This window comes from Nematolebias whitei, chromosome 8, assembly GCF_014905685.2.
Source record: "Nematolebias whitei isolate Nwh7 chromosome 8, NemWhi1, whole genome shotgun sequence".
Taxonomy (NCBI): Eukaryota; Metazoa; Chordata; class Actinopteri; order Cyprinodontiformes; family Rivulidae; genus Nematolebias; species Nematolebias whitei.
Window position 1 is genome coordinate 26,214,347 of NC_056505.1, and position 16,605 is coordinate 26,230,951.

The window sequence follows — 16,605 nt, forward strand, 5'->3', positions numbered from 1 at the left end:
CACACACACACACACACACACACACACACACACACACACACACACACTTTTTAATTCACAATAACCCTGCAAATGAATGGGCTGATTACTGTGAGGAAGATGAGGAGGTAGTCATAAGCACTTGGCTTGAGTGGAATATGCGAGGGGGGTGGGGGGTGGGTGGCTGTGGCGGTACAAGTCCAGCCTCAGAAATAGAGCTGTGAACACCATCTGTCATGCTCTCTCTCCCCGTCTGTTAGCCTGACTGCAAGTAAAAGAGAGAATGATGCTCTCGGAGCTGCGTTACAAGAACGTGGGTGCTGATTGTCGTAGGTGTGGGTTTACAGGGTAGGCAAGGGAGGGCTGGGGGGTGGGTGTGGTGGTGGATATTTAAGGAGGTGCATGAGTAACTCTTGCTGACAAAGGGAAGCACTCACCCACACAAAGACGGAGAAGGGTTCTTGGGCAAATGGGTATTCCTGCTGAAATCGCACCCCTGCACCCACCCACCACCTCTTTGTGGACTCCTACCTACTGGCTCGTGTCAGAGGATTCCTCGTGGAATTCATGTTTAGAAATTGCACAAACGCATCGCTCATCTTTTGTTCTAACTGGGAGAGAGGTTAAATCTTAAATTCATGTTCATGAAGTGAGCAACTTTACTTTAATGGCACGTAGATGCTGTTAGTCTCTTGCAGATCAGCTGATTATGCTTCTGGGTCACGTCTATCACTGTATATTAAAGTTTCCTGATGGTGTCAGTACTGCCATCAGTTTTCACCTAACTGTTTCATTATGAATCTGATACTTATACTCATTTGTTCAGATGTTGCTCAGAATATTGTTGGTTTGCTGTGTCCATCTATTACTTGACATACAGATAAAGTTCTGCCACATATCTTTTTCTAGATTATTTATTGCTCATACTGTGTAGGTTGTTTAGGATGTTTCTGCCTTTGTTTGAGTCAAAGTGCAAACTAGTCAGTAAAACTAGAAAGCAAGTTTTGGCACAATGAACAACAGAGAAAAGATGAAATGTGCATAACACCACATACAGGATGCACAAGCTTAGATGTGGTGGTATCTGAAGAGGTTGCACCTACACTGAACAGAATCAAGGCTCTTACAAAAGCCTCAGATCATACTTTTAATCTATATTTGTGTAACTCACTAGAATCCATGAATCTTTGATACTTTGTGTCCAATTTTTTTTTCTTTGGCAGCTCAGAGGTCCAGGTCAGCTTCACGACTGTTTACAAATGCTCTTTTTTTTTTCCAAGATCATTCCCAAATGCACGTTTTCTGCCATAATGTCTTGAGAGCTGATATCTCTATTCACTGTGTTAATATTAATATTACGAACAGTTTAAAAATTAACTTGATGAATGGTTCCTCTGTGAGATTGGAAAACGTTTTGCTCGTGAGTTCAGCCGCCACTTTATGAATCTCTTTCATATATTTTACTGCTGTTGACTTGAAATATTTCCATATATGATATGTGAGTCTAAAAAGCCCACAAAGAATTAAAAAAACTTTAGGAAAAGTTGATCTGCTTTATTTCTCTCCTGCTTGTTTGGCGTTTCCTGTTTCTAAGCCGACTCTCACTTTAGTCGTTTTCTACTGGTATACAATGTATCTTCTTGCAAATTTTATTTTTTATACTTTTCCAAAAAATATAATTGATGCTTACACTTTGAATCTCTGTCCACTTATACCTCTTCTGCTCTAATCAGTGTTAAAAACATTGTTGGCTATAAGTGGCCATACCTATAATGTGAAAAAACGAGATAAAAACTAAAACTGTGATGAATTACTTCAATCTGTGTAACTTTATTCTCAGGTTTGCTTTTTTATTGTCATGTGAAGGAAATGTGTTTTGAAGAAAGTGTTAAAGCAGCACTTAAAAATAGTAAAACTTTGTTCATTATGAACCTTCTTGTGTCTAAAACTAAAGAGTCCAAATTTAAAGAAAGCACAAATGTTTATAGCCTAGCGATGTCAAACTAGGATGGTAGATTTGTGTTTTACTTTGCAGTATCACACTATATGATATGGTACAACACATTCAAGGTATTTTATATTGTTTACAAAGAATGGATAATTCAAAGTAAAATAAAATATAGACAAAATAGAGGAGATTTTTGCTGTAATAGAGACAAACTCAAGAATGTGATGAGAAGACCCAGAACACTGTTTGGCTCTGACGGTATAATTATCATTGTGTGGGTTTATAATTTTCACAAGGTTATGATCATTTAAACTGCATGTGATCGGTTTAATAATCTAAAGGTTGTGTTTTTAAACTTGCTAGATTAGCTGCAGTAGGTTGTGAATCAGAAAAGTTTGAAAGAGTGATTAAAAAAAATGACTGAAACAAACATCATAGATGCATAACAGTATTTCAGTTCAAATGCAGCTTTGTAATGTGTTTATATGAAACAGTTATTGACTTTTGAACTCTGTACTACACATAAGATTATATTATGTATTACACTATGTATAACATTACATTACCATTCACAAAAATACAATGTTTGGTTATATTAAAGCCTAATGTATACAGTGCCTTGCGAAAGTACCCCTTGAACTTTTCAACCTTTTGCCACATTTCAGGCTTCAAACATAAAGATATAAAATTTTAATTTTTTGTGAAGAATCAGCAACAAGTGGGACACAATCATGAAGTGAAATGAAATTTATTGGATGTGTCAAACTTTTTTAACAAATAAAAAACTGAAAAGTGGGGCGTGCAATATTATTGGGCCCCTTTACTTTCAGTGCAGCAAACTCACTCCAGAAGTTCAGTGAGGATCTATGAATGATCCAATGTTGTCCCAAATGACTGATGATGATAAATAGAATCCACCTGTGTGTAATCAAGTCTCCGTATAAATGCACCTGCTCTGTGATAGTCTCAGGGTTCTGTTCAAAGCACAGAGAGCATCATGAAGACCAAGGAACACACCAGGCAGGCCCGAGATACTGTTGTGGAGAAGTTTAAAGCCGGATTTGGATACAAAAAGATTTCCCAAGCTTTAAGCATCCCAAGGAGCACTGTGCAAGCAATCATATTGAAATGGAAGGAGTATCAGACCACTGCAAATCTACCAAGACCCGGCCGTCCCTCTAAACTTTCATCTGGAACAAGGAGAAGACTGATGAGTGATGCAGCCGAGGCCCATGATCACTCTGGATGAACTGCAGAGATCTACAGCTGAGGTGGGAGAGTCTGTCCATAGGACAACAATCAGTCGTACACTGCACAAATCTGGCCTTTATGGAAGAGTGACAAGAAGAAAGCCATTTCTCAAAGATATCCATAAAAAGTGTTGTTTAAAGTTTGTCACAAGCACCTGGGAGACACCAAACATGTGGAAGAAGGTGCTCTGGTCACATGAAACCAAAATCCAACTGTTTGGCCACAATGCAAAACGATATGTTTGGCGTAAAAGCAACACAGCTCATCACCCTGAACACACCATCCACACTGTCAAACATGGTGGTGGCAGCATCATGGTTTGGGCCTGCTTTTCATCAGCAGGGACAGGGAAGATGGTCAGAATTAATGGGAAGATGGATCGGGCCAAATACAGGACCATTCTGGAAGAAAACCTGTTTGAGTCTGCAAGAGACCTGAGACTGGGACGGAGATTTATCTTCCAACAAGATGATGATCCAAAACATAAAGACAAATCTACAATGGAATGGTTCACAAATAAACGTATCCAGGCGTTGGAATGACCAAGTCAAAGTCCAGACCTGAATCCAATCGAGAATCTGTGGAAAGAGCTGAAGACTGCTGTTCACAAACGCTCTCCGTCCAACCTCACTGAGCTCGAGCTGTTTTGCAAAGAAGAATGGGCAAAACTGATAGAGACAAACCCCAAGAGACTTGCAGCTGGAACTGCAGCAAAAGGCGGCGCTACAAAGTATTAACGCAAGGGGGCCGGATAATATTGCACGCCCCACTTTTCAGTTTTTTATTTGTTCAAAAGGTTTGACACATCCAATAAATTTCATTCCACTTCACGATTGTGTCCCACTTGTTGTTGATTCTTCACAAAAAATTAAAATTTTATATCTTTATGTTTGAAGCCTGAAATGTGGCAAAAGGTTGAAAAGTTCAAGGGGGCCGAATACTTTCGTAAGGCACTGTATATTATAAAAATCGTTCCTGTCTCACAGATAAACGTTTTGTAAAATTTTGCAAAACCAAAATGCTTCAAAAATGCAAGTTAGAAAAAGCAGCAAGAAAATTTTATTTTACTTTTTGTTGTATTTAAATAATATATAATTTGGTAACTCAAGTGTGTTTTTATAGCACGTTTCAATATTTTACTTTTGTGTGTGTGTTTCAGGTATAAGGTTCAAGGTCCTTTATTGTCATTCTCATCACATGTGGGACATGAGGTGGAATGAAATTGTGTACTCAAGGTCCCAGTTGCAACCAACAATAGCAAAAATATAAAATATAAAAAGTAAACAAGGATCTTAAGATATACGCTAAACACTAATAAGTAAAATAATACGGTACATTGAACAGCAGCCTGAACGTAATTTTAGTCATGAGAAATTCATTTCAGATGATGTTTCAATTATCTTAATCTTCTAAAACATTTCTGGCTGGTTAGGGATGTGTTGTTGCTGTAAGTTTTGAACAGTCCTGTAAATAGTTATCAAAATCAACCTCCTGAAGTTAATCTCGGATTATTTTCCACCAGTTATCTAAGATAAACTTGATATTAATGGATTCTTTTATGACAATTTTTGAATCCTGATAAATAAATGATCATATTGTTGCCAAATTTTCTTAAAACTTCTTTTTAGTTTTTGCTGAATCTAATGAGGCCAAACAGTTAGTGCTGACTGTTTATAGCACCTATTTGTCTCCTTGTTCATTTTTTATAAACTCAAAACTTTAAAGCTTTAGGTATATTATTAGTAAGAGCAAACACAACAATAAGAAAATGCTGTAGAAGTTACTGTAAAATGTGACTTTTGTTAACTGAAAACCCAATCAACAAAGTTAGTTGATGTCGATCAGATGTTTGACAGAACCTTTTAGTCGCTGCGTCACACCTCTACTGGTCCCACAGGACGACCACCCACCTCCTCAGAGCCTTCCTGTAGATTAGTGTGAGTCCGTCTCTCCCCTGTGAGCTCAAAAAGTCGTCCTCGCACTGCCCCGCCCTTTGAAAAATACTCAATCATCTCTGCCCAGGAATGGATTTGAAACTCCTGTGTTTTCTGTGTGCCTTGTGCATAATTAGAATGTGTTGGTGCTGCTGCACTTTTTTATTCAGCAGAATTCTAATGTTGTACTCGTTTGCTGTTGTTTAAACTTTATATTCTATACTGAATTTAAAAGGGCATGGGGTGCCAAGGAAAATGAGCGAGAAGCGAGCATTAACATGTGGGAAAACGTTACATGCTCAAATGTTGACTACCTGTTGCTATGGTGATGCGTTTGGATCCTGCGGGCTGCAGGACTCTTGCTATTTCTAAATAAAGCTATTTTTCACACTGATCTGTGGATGAAGATACTCACAGATGAAGCTAATCCTCTGAATGGTATCAGTCAGTTTAAACACTTAATACTTTCTGCTAAATGTCCTTAACAACAGTTATGAGATTAAAGATAAGATGATGCTCAATAAAGAACATGTGTTTCACTCAGACAGAAATCCTTAGAAATCCCTCATTCTCAGTTCTGCCATGTGTTTATGACAGCAGCAGTAGTTTAAAAAAACGTGAACTAAGGCTTCTTTATGTATCTTGATGCAAACAGTTACATTTGTCACAGGTTATATCAGAAGTTTTCAAAAAAGGGACAGCTTAATGGCCTTTCTGTACTCGTCTGTAGTACATATGGCTAAAACTCAGGGTAAATATTTTCCATTGTCTTTGGAATAAACCCCCGTAAGTGATTGTATTTATTCAATAACTACAACAGAAGGATTAAAATGCCTTTATATAAATGGATTGAATATATTATTTTTAAATACCAGAACTACTAGGTGCAAAAGGCAGTTTGTCTTTTCCTAAAGAGAGAACATTGTTGTGTTTTATCCTCCATTCTGAGTCCTTCTGCACTGTTCATTCAGTCTTTAGGGGGAAATGACATACAAGGGGAACTGAAAACACATCTTTTGTCTTGGTTTGCTGTCTAATAACTCAGTACCTGTGTCATCCTGTGGGGGGCGCCTGTGTGCAGAGGAAAAGAAGGACCCAAAGAGGCGCTCAGAGACCACATACTCCTTGTTTGCGATGGGGGACTTCCAGTCTTACTTCAAGTGGGTTTTGGGCCATTTCACAGACAACATATTTAGTCCTTTTACCTCCCACTCAAGGATGCAGCCATCTTTTTGTGAATAACCCAAGTTTATTAAAGACACATGCCTGTGTGTGTGTGTTTGCTGTGTGTGAAGTGTCTGACTGTGTGCTTACTGAGGATGAGGGAGTTCAACATTAAAATGATATGGTTAAAAAGAAAAGGAAAAAGCTTATGAAAAAATACCTGCACTTCATATCCAGTGACATGATGTCTGTTTCTAGGCAACAGGTAGTTAATATACAATTAATAATATGGGAAATTGGAAAATCTCTCTGTGGTTTAATCTGCCTGGAGCTGATTTGTGTCTGGGATATTTTTTCTTTGTTTTATATATTAAATATAAAATAATATCTTTCATGTTTAACTTTGACTTATTTTAACCAACAATTATGATGGTTCTAGACTCTAACGTTAAGTTTAATAAACCGATTAACTCTGTTCTACAAAAAAAAAAGCTTCTTCCAGTTAAGGCAGATAGTTAAGCTTAAGTTCATGTTGACCAGATCTGATCTTGAAACATGAGTCCATGCATTTTTTACAACCCAGCTAGACTAACACACTTTATGTTGGGGTCAGTCAGGTCTCCCTTTCACGTCTCCAGCTCATCCAAAATGCTGCAGCTCGGCTCTTAACAGGAACTCGTAGGTTTCAGCACATTTCACCAGTTTTGTCCTCCCTTCACTGGCTCCCTGTGTCAGAATAGATTTTAAAATTCTCCTGTTGGTCTTTATTTGCATTAATGACCTTTCACCCTCATACCTCTCTGACCTCCTTCAACCTTATGTTCCTTCTCAGGCACTGAGATCATCTGACCAGCTGCTTTTGGTTGGACCAAAAACCAGGTTGAAGCTCAGGAGGCTTTTTCAGTCATGGGCTCTAAACTGTGGAAGAATCTGTCCTCAACATTAGACAGGACACTTCACTCCCTGCATTGAAATCTCTCCTAAAAACACACCTGTATCCACTGATGTTTAACACAGTGTGATCTGATTTAGTATTTCATTGTTTCTCTTTGCTTTTGTGTTTTTATTTTGATGCTTTTAATTGGGAGTGGTGGTGCAGAAGTTAGAGAAGGTGAGCCTGTAATTGGAAGATCACCGGTTCAAATCCCGGTACAGACAACATCAAAATGTGGGTGGGATAGGTAAAGCACCCACACATGCCTTCACCCTCATTTGTCTCACTCTGGGTCCTTGAGGAAGGCCCTTAACCCCCACCATCTGTTCCCCTGGGTGCCTTAGATGTCAGCTCTCTGCTCCACACAGAGGGCTGTGGTAGCTCAGTGGTCTGTGGTTGTGTCAGGAAGGACATCCAGTGTAAACATAATTGTCAGGTCTTCATGTGACAGTTCACTGTGGTGACCCCTGAAGAAGAGAGCAGCCCAAAGGAAAAAAAATAAAAAATTTACGCTTTTAATTACATCTTGTTATTATTTTTATTTAATTACTGCCTTAATCTTATTGTTAAGCACTTTGGTAACAGCTGCTGTTTTAAATGTGCTTTATAAATAAAGTTGACTGACTTGAAAATGCAGCAGATCATCTTGTAAGTTTGGATTTAAGCCACTTGCAACAAACACTTTCACTTCTCAGCCATCACTTAAATGTCAGTTTTTGTTACTTACATGTTTGGTTTGATTAACTCTGTATCTCACTTAACAGAGCAATGTGCTGAAGAAGGGAACCATCCAAGGAAAAACTCTCACTGGTAACAATGGTTTTCAGTATGACATTCCAACTCATTTGCTGTATTTATTAAATCTATTGAAACTGAGTGAACCATGATCAATTTTAGTAAAACGTGTTTCTGGGAGTTCTGTGTATCTTTTACTCTGATCAATTTTCAGTTTTCCAGGCCGATTTTTTGGTAAATGATAAAAATTGTATTACCATAAAATGAAACATGTTTATTTAATACCACTTGCATGGTGTAATTTACCCTTAATTAATTTTTCTAACAATTTCCTGTAGTACATTTATTGTCTACTCGCATGTATAAATTGGGGTGATAAACACAACACTTAAATGCACACTTGGTCACTCCTCCATCACTCTTTCTTACACTTGATTGAAATATTATTTAAACAAAATAAAATTATACAAAAGTATCAGCCTGCTCTGCTAGACAATAAATTGTTCATGATTCATGGTTACAGTTTTATAATTTATAATTGCTGTTAGAGAAAATTCAGATATCTCACATGTTTTTACTAATATTTGATATAACATTACACAAAGTCCCTACATTTATTTAAATTGAAGTAATCCTCTCTAATTCTCCTCTCCAAGCTCTTCTGATGGTCTTTCTTTGTTTCTGTGCTGCAGATTACCATCCACCGACACCGCCTCTGAAGACTGGTTTCCACCGCTACCAGTTCATGTTATTTGAGCAGCCTCCCAGCACGTCGGTGTCCCTCACTGATCAGGAGAAATCTCGTGGTAATCACTCGACTCACCGTGCATCTCTAGTCTGCAACACTTTTCTCCTCTGCTGTATCGTCCAAATTAAATCTCTAAGGAAAATTATCTGCCAACAGTTTGTTGTTGAATCACCAAAATAAGATTACAGCAAGGCATTTAATCCCAGTATCTTGTTTTAGTCACACTTTTATTTTAATTTAAACTGGAGAACTTGCATTTTCTCGAAAATGCAATGTGAATGCTTATTGTTGAAGAACTTGCTGAACAACAGCTGAAATTAGCTAAAAATATGCTGAATTGTAGCTGAAATGGAAGAACAAACCTAAAGTAGCAGAAGAAAGCAGAAAGAACACATTTTTGCTAAATTAGCTTTAAATAAGCAGAAATTATCACAAAATGTAATAAATTAGCTTTAAAAAGCTGAAATTGGCCAAAAGTAGCTGAAAAGGCAGAAAGAAGCTTAAACTACCAGGAGGAAGTAGAATGAACTGAAATAAGCACCAAAAAAAATTGGAAGTAGTTAAAAAAGCAAAATTTAGCACAAATCAGCTAAAAAGTAGCTGAAATAACAGAAAAAGCTGAAACTAGCAGATGAAAGCTGAATGTAGCAGAAATTACCAAAAAATAACATGAATTTATCTGAAAACAGCTGAAATTAGTTGGAAAATGATAAAAAAATAATAAATTTAAAAAAAAAGTAGCTGAAAAGGTAGAACAAGCTTAAATTAGCAAAGTATAGAAAGAACACATGTTTACCCAATTAGACTGAAAGAAGCAGAAATGAGCACTAAAAAGTGGATATTATCTGGGACAAAATGAAATTATCAAAAATATGTTGCAAAGTATCTAAACATTTTAAAAAAGAAGCTTGAATTGCCAGAAGGAAGGGGACGAGAGCACATTTTTGCTGAATTAGGCTGAAAAAATTTGACATAAGTGCAAAAAAATGTGGAATTAGCCGAAAAAGCTCAAATTAGCACAAAAAGAGCAAAATAGTAGCTGAAATAGCAGAAAAAGCTGAAACTTGCAGAAATTAGCTGAAAGGAACATAACAAGCTGAAATTAGCAGAAATAAGTTAGAAGAAGCACAGAAATGTTGTAGTTGGCAAAAATAATCTTAAAAGGAGCACAAAACAGCTGAAAAAAACAGTGGAAATTAGCTGAAAATTGTTTAATTTGCACAAGGAAGCTGAAAGAAGCTGAACCAGAATGAAAAGTGAAAGGAACAGTAAAAGGTTATAAACAGATCTAAAGATTTGAAGGATGTAAAATGAGCTCAGTTCCTTTTCTATAAGGAAAAAAATGTGGCAGAAAGGCTAAATATTTCAAAAAGCTAAAGTTGCACCAATACCAAAAGTTATAGCACCCTTCTCCTGAACAAACTGAATATTTCTGATATATGATTTGTTAAAATAGCACAAAAATTTGGGAAATGTATGGAAGAACAGTGGACCACAATAGTGTGAATGCTGCATAAACATTCACACAATAAAAGGTTCAGGCACATGTAGCAAAGGCTTTGTGTTTTTAAATATAACGTTGATTATTTTTAAGGTTTTGTTACATTTGGAGCTGTTTGTGGTCGATATTTTGGTATAATTGATTGAACTCCAGAAGGAAGATGTTGATGAGGTTAGTGAGTGAGTCTACTGTCTGTAAGGGTCAAGTTTTTCCTGCTCCCACGCACACCTGCACGAGTCCATGCGTCTTTAACCCTCGTCAAACCAGAACTCCCCAGCCAGCCCCGTCAGTGCACATGAACAGACAGCTCAGTCCGAACATTAATTACTGTTGATGTCATTACCATATCTTTGTTTTGAGTCTCTCAGAAGTCTGCCTTTTTTTTTGTTGTTGTTGTCTTGAAGTGTTTTTGTTTAGTTTCCACATTTCTTTCCCATTGTCTGAAGTCTGTGGGAAGGTGGAAAACAGCACTTCACCGCGGCACCTCACAGGAGGCGTGTCTCTCTGTCGGTTCTACTCGGGTCACAGCCGGTGATTTGAGGGAAGATCGGGGCGGTTTGAGACTTCAAGCACGGCGGCGGTGAATAAGCGGTGCTGCCAGTCTCTGCTGTTTGAAGTTTTGACAGCTTTGTCAGCAAAACAATCCAGACACATTAGGCTGAAGTCTGCTTGATGCTACAAGTTTTGGAAAAAGTAATGTCAAAGGAAATGTTTGTTTTTGTTATTTTTTTTGTAACCCACTCACATGTAGAAAGGTTGAAATGAACCTTCACGTGTTAAGGTATTTGCTGCAGGTTAAGCTGAAAAAAAAAAAAAAGAAAATCATAGGAATATACTGGAGCGTTTTCTGCCTCCAGTACAATTGTTGCCCCTGATAATGAAGCCAATGACATGAGTGGATCCACCCATCCTAAACCTAATGGATGAGCTTGTAGCGTTTCCTCCCTCCTGCAAACTGTTCACTCTGTTCAAAGGAAATTAAATTAAGAAATTCACTCTCAGATAATCAAATGTTTCACTTGATGGGTAAGTGACGAGTCCTTGTGGAGAGTGTGATGAAAAAATGTTCTGTGTAAACGTTGAGAATAAAAATCTAGTGCTAGTTTAGTAACAAAACGTCTGTTTAATCCCATGTTTTAAATGTATTTTATATTTAGTGATACCTGCTGTGTTGTCGTTGACCTTCCCAGGCCTGGGTACTGTGCACGATATGCAGACTTGGAGGGAATCCCATGTCTCCCCACCTCCTCCGTTAAGTATGTTCTCTTATTAGCATCTGTCCTCCCTCCATGTGGTGTGACACAGAGAGGATTTTTCATAACCGATGACATTAATTGACGTGATTTGTGAAGGGAGAGCGTTTAGTCGTGGGTGGAGGGCTCCTAATGATCGGTTTCCACTTCCAGCAGTGGAGTCGTTGACTCAATTTTATTTCAGATCTGTTGTCTTTTTTCTTTTCATCTCTGACCATCACTTAAGTAATAAGCAATGGCCAGAGGGACTGAACAATTAGAGGTGGAGCAGAGCTGTTGTAAGAACCGTGGGAGTCTGCCGTGCCTCCTGGGTTAAGGTTATGAATGTGGGTCAGTGAACTGATGGAGACAACTGGTTTGTTACATAAGGATCTACAGGGGGGCTGAGCTCTTGGCACTGGGCACATGGGCGTTATTATAGGGAATCCCCATTGCTCTGGCTCAGGAAGGCTGTCCCTGACTGGAGGCTGCCCCCTGTGCCAGGGTGGGTGGGTGGGGAGGAGGGTGCTCAGACCCTCATGATGCTTGTCAGCTACTTGGCAAAGCTTTATTATGTCCTGCTACTGTTTGGTGCCGACAAGACCGTTTGTCAAGGGAAACAGTGTTACAATGCCGGGAGGGAAGCCCCGAGGCCTTTAGAGAGGCTGTCTAGTGTTGTTTCAGTTTACATGATACACTGCACACACACACACACACACACACACACACTGTTCACACACCCAGCCCTCTGTCTCCTGACCCCAACAGCCCCCTTAAACTGCTGAAAAACAAAAGCTAAAAGTCACAAAAAACGGACTAAGTTCAGAATGATTGGCTGAATAAAAAGGAAACTGGAAGTATCGATTAGATTCCTGCTTCACTTTTTATTTCCATTTATTTGCGGTGAATTGTAAGGAGAGGGTGCGCGAGATGATCACGTGTGAAAGAATGGATCACAGTGGCTTTAGCTGCCGGATCGTACGCGTTGCTCATCTTGCCTCCTGGAGCCCGTACTGCCAGCTCAGCACACTCCACAGTAATTGAAGCCATTTGCAATGTTGCAGTGTTGTAATGGGCAGATCCATGTCTACCACCCACCCACAGTCACTACCATTAATCAGAGCTGCGCAGAGTCAAGAGAGCCAGGATTTGGTTGCTACAGCAGGCCTGACTTTCAGCCAGGAGTTGGATGCTTTAAAAGAAACAGGATGACATCCTAAGCTATGGCTGGTTTAAACTGTTTATATTTGTTTGTTTGTTTGTTCTTGACAAGTTTGAGATTCGTTGGTTCTCTTCGTGAACAATAAATGTATCAATGATTTTACTAAGGAAAGCTTACTTTTATTTTTTTTTTTATATATAATTCTAAGTTAGTTTTTTGGATTTGTCATAACTCAAGACACGGACCACATTGTAATGACAATGTCCTGATGCATGCTCAGTAATCCAGACAGATAAATCTAACAAGGTTGAGTCAGGTCCTCTGGACGAGTTCTTCTTGTAATGAAACTAATGACAATAACACAGAGCTGCTGCGCTTGAAGCAGTTCAGTGAAAGCAGGATCATTCAGTCAACAGCACACTGATCATTACCTGCAGTGGAAGTCCACACAACCCCTTTGAGAGCTTACCATAGGTAGTCACATCAAAAACATTTCATTGTAATTGAAGAAACTGCAACATTTACATCAAAAGACCAAAAATTGTTTTTTTTTCCTTTCCACTGTTGCCTTTCAGCTTGCTTTAGATGAGAGTCTGTGATGGAGTTAAATTCAAAGCCGTCTGCTCCTCAGATAAATAATGTTGTTAACTTACTTTTATGTGTATGAATGTTTCTGTTCAGTGCCCTGAAATGACTTCTGTTGTGACTTGGTGCCATATAACTAAACTGAATTGAATTGAAATGGTCTAAAGCTTCCAAGGATCAGGTTGCATGTTTGCGCACACTGAACAAAAACATTGTTTTATTTATAATCCTCACTGTTTTAGGCAAAGATTAAATTGGCTCAGCCCATCTTCATTTAGTTTTATACTCTCTCAATGTAGTATTCAGAAATGATCAGATTAGTGAGGATCGTATTACAATTAAAGCACTTATCAGGACTTTTCTCAGGTTTTCCACTGGATTCATGTCTGGATTTTGACCTGTTCAGTTCAGAGTTTTATCATGCTTTGAGTAAAGCCATTAATTTTAGATTTGAATATTCATATTCAATTCAATTCAAAAATACTTTACTAATCCCAAAGGGAAATTAACTGTTGTTGTAGCTCATCCAGGTTTCATTAGAGTTGTTCTAGATGCTGATGACTTTGGGCAGGAAGGATCTCTTGTAGCAGTCCATCCCACAGCGGATCCTAAGAAACTGTTTGCAGATGCCAATCCGTCCACCCAGACCCAGCAGATCTCTCAGTCCTTTTGGGCAGTAGGACTGCCTGAATGCTGGGCAGAACTCCTCCCAGAGCGATGGCCATTTCTCCCAGCAGCCTGCCAAGCCCCTCTTTGCCACAGACTTAACTGCAGGTACCAGGGGACAATCTCTGTTCTCCCGCAGTCACGAGCCACATTTCCCGCTACCTCCATCATCTCAGCGGCCAGGCACTCGAGCACTGCCTCCAGTTAGACGGTAATGCATCCATGGCACCTCCTTTTCAACTCATTTGGGATTTGGGGCTGTAGTTGAGGTATTATTTGAGCTTTTGAGATGTTAATCAGCAGCTCCCAGTTGTAGAAAACCACCTTGTTGTCATGGTTATGCATCATAACAAATGTCCAAAAGTAAAAAAAGTTTCAGTAAAAATCCTTCTAGCACAGTATCTGATACCAGAGGAAGTAATCATCCGAAAAAAACGATTTACATCCAGAAAAAAGAGGAATTAAAGTTTTCAAAAGCAAAATCTCAGAATGAATGTAAGAGAGCTGCTCCAACATGCAGCCACCTTGAGCGGCGCCGTTCTGGAACTTGTTTACCGTGTTTACCATCTTTGCACTAACATTGGTTAGTATTTAGATCAATTCAAATTTTTTGCCTCCCATTATCATAAGAAGATGCTGCCACCAGTAAATATCCTCGTTATGTTCTTTTGGTCATAAGCTGCAGTGTTCTTGTTCTAGAATAAAAAAGTTGGAGGTTGGTTAGAACGTTTCATGTTGCTCTTTACAGTATTTGGAACCAAAATGTGTCTTTTAGCTAAATTTAGTTGAGCTTGGATGTTTTTTATTTCTCATGTCAAAAAGAATTCTGCCCTTTTACGCTGCCCCTTAGTCCCGACATACAAAGAATGCAGGAGATTGTTGTTGCATGCGGTGCGCAGTAGATGTTTGCCAGAAAGTCCTGCTGTTCTTTTTGTGTTGCCACAGGCCCCTTGACAGACTCCCTGACCAGTTTTGTCTTCGTCCACTCGTCAATCTCGGACCAACGTCATATATAACTAGTGTGCCACACTTGTTGATAATTGTCAGTATTGTATGTTATGTTATAGTTTTTGCCGTTAGTGGCATTTTGTAACTAATTCTTGACTGAAATGAGATTCAGACGAAGCAGCCAAGAAGTTATGAGCTGATCCCATAAAAACAGCTGAACTTTAGAGTATAATTGACTGCAACAGTGTGCTATGCACTCTTTAAACAAAAACAAAAAAACTTAATTTGTTTTTCAGTGAAATCTCAGTAGGTTTCTTCTCCAATGTAATAGCTTTACTCCGTTTAGCAAAATAGGGCATTCAGTATTTTAAAACTTTATTACTAACTTTTTCAACTCTTTGCTTCCCTGTTGTCTTGTTGAATCTCCTGATTGATGTGTTTGTGAAAGGGTGAGTGCAGGTTTTAGAGCAAAGGAGCTTTGAGTGGTCAACAAGATAAGAAAAGCAGTGTATAATTGCAATTCATTTTACTCTAAATCAACAGGTAAGCTGTGCAGCATTGGCTGAAATCCTCTACGGCTGGAATCTGTCCTGCTGATGGTTCTCTGAGCAAGACACCTTTATTGTCCAGTAGCTGAACCCTGACCTCACAGCAACAAAAAAACTAGGATCATAAAATAGTAATTGCATTATTCATTCGTTAAACCTCATATGAAGAACCTCACTTAGGTTCTTACCCTGATATGGTTTCTTTGACTACTGCAAGGAAAAAGATTACTGGGGTTTTGAGTATTTCCGAGACACTGTAAGAGGTTTAACAGGGACACCGCCCACACCACTAAATGTAGCAGTTCTCTGTCACCTCGCAGCGGTCCCGATCTTCCTGCCATAGCCAGACGGAGAAGCAAGGTGGAAACAAAAGGAGTGGCAGGAAGAGACTTTAACATTGCCCTCAGGTCCCACACTATCTGTCCTTTCCATGAACGTGCAGATGGGAGAGGCGGAAACGTGTCTCTGCACCACAAACAAGCACCAGCCTATTTTAAGGTCACTTGTAAGTCTCAGGGTATCAGCCAGTGTGATAGCTCCTAAGATTGTGAATGTGTCTCATTTTGGATTGAGCTCAATGATTGCACAGCTTTAGACAGGATTAAATGTGAAGCCTTATAAGCACTAGCTTATTTTGACTCTGTTTCATACTTATTAGAGGAAATATTGCCTAACACTGCTGCAAGGCATGTTATTCCTGCAAAAAAAAGGGGGAAAGTGTCTGAGTGTTTATGAATCACTGTCATAATTTTAAAATCTGCCACATGATTCGTCAGGTATGTCCCAATAAAATTGTCTCTTTGCTGCATCACCCTTCAGCTTTCTTTAAATTGTAACCTCTAAGGGGCGACTAACCTTGTTGTGGACATGCAGAGGAGTTTGGGGATTTGCAGAGGCGGTGCATTATCTGAGACTGAAGCAAAGGCCGGAAGGGGGCTGCTGGGGCGGTGCCCTATCATACAGACAGGTCACTTGACTCCATTGCCCTCCCATGATTATTGGTGGCCTTTCGGCAGGCAGTCTTCATTCACAGCGAGGACCTGAAGAAATTCAAGTACTCATCTGCTCATCTCCTGGTTATTATTCATCTTCCTCCCCAGCTGTGCTCAGAACATGACCTGAACCCATGGCCAACCCAGTCACATGCAGGTGTCGGCCCTTAAGCTAAAGATGTGATCGAAAAAAATTGTTTCGCAATAAAACTGCTGTTCAGGGTCGTTTTATTTGTTAAAGCTGGATAAGTAAATAAATGTAATGTATAAAAACTGGC

The 16,605-nt window shown here is 39.1% G+C and overlaps 1 protein-coding gene across 1 annotated transcript in view; it reads left to right on the top strand.

Moving 5' to 3' along the window:
• Positions 1 to 16,605, top strand: part of LOC119413616 (phosphatidylethanolamine-binding protein 4) — a 66,440-nt gene that overhangs the window by 48,483 nt on the left and 1,352 nt on the right. The window contains exons 5-6 of the mRNA XM_037680674.1: positions 7,975 to 8,020; positions 8,638 to 8,751. Of these exons, the coding sequence (XP_037536602.1) occupies positions 7,975 to 8,020; positions 8,638 to 8,751 (160 nt within the window). The remainder of the gene's footprint in view (positions 1 to 7,974; positions 8,021 to 8,637; positions 8,752 to 16,605) is intronic.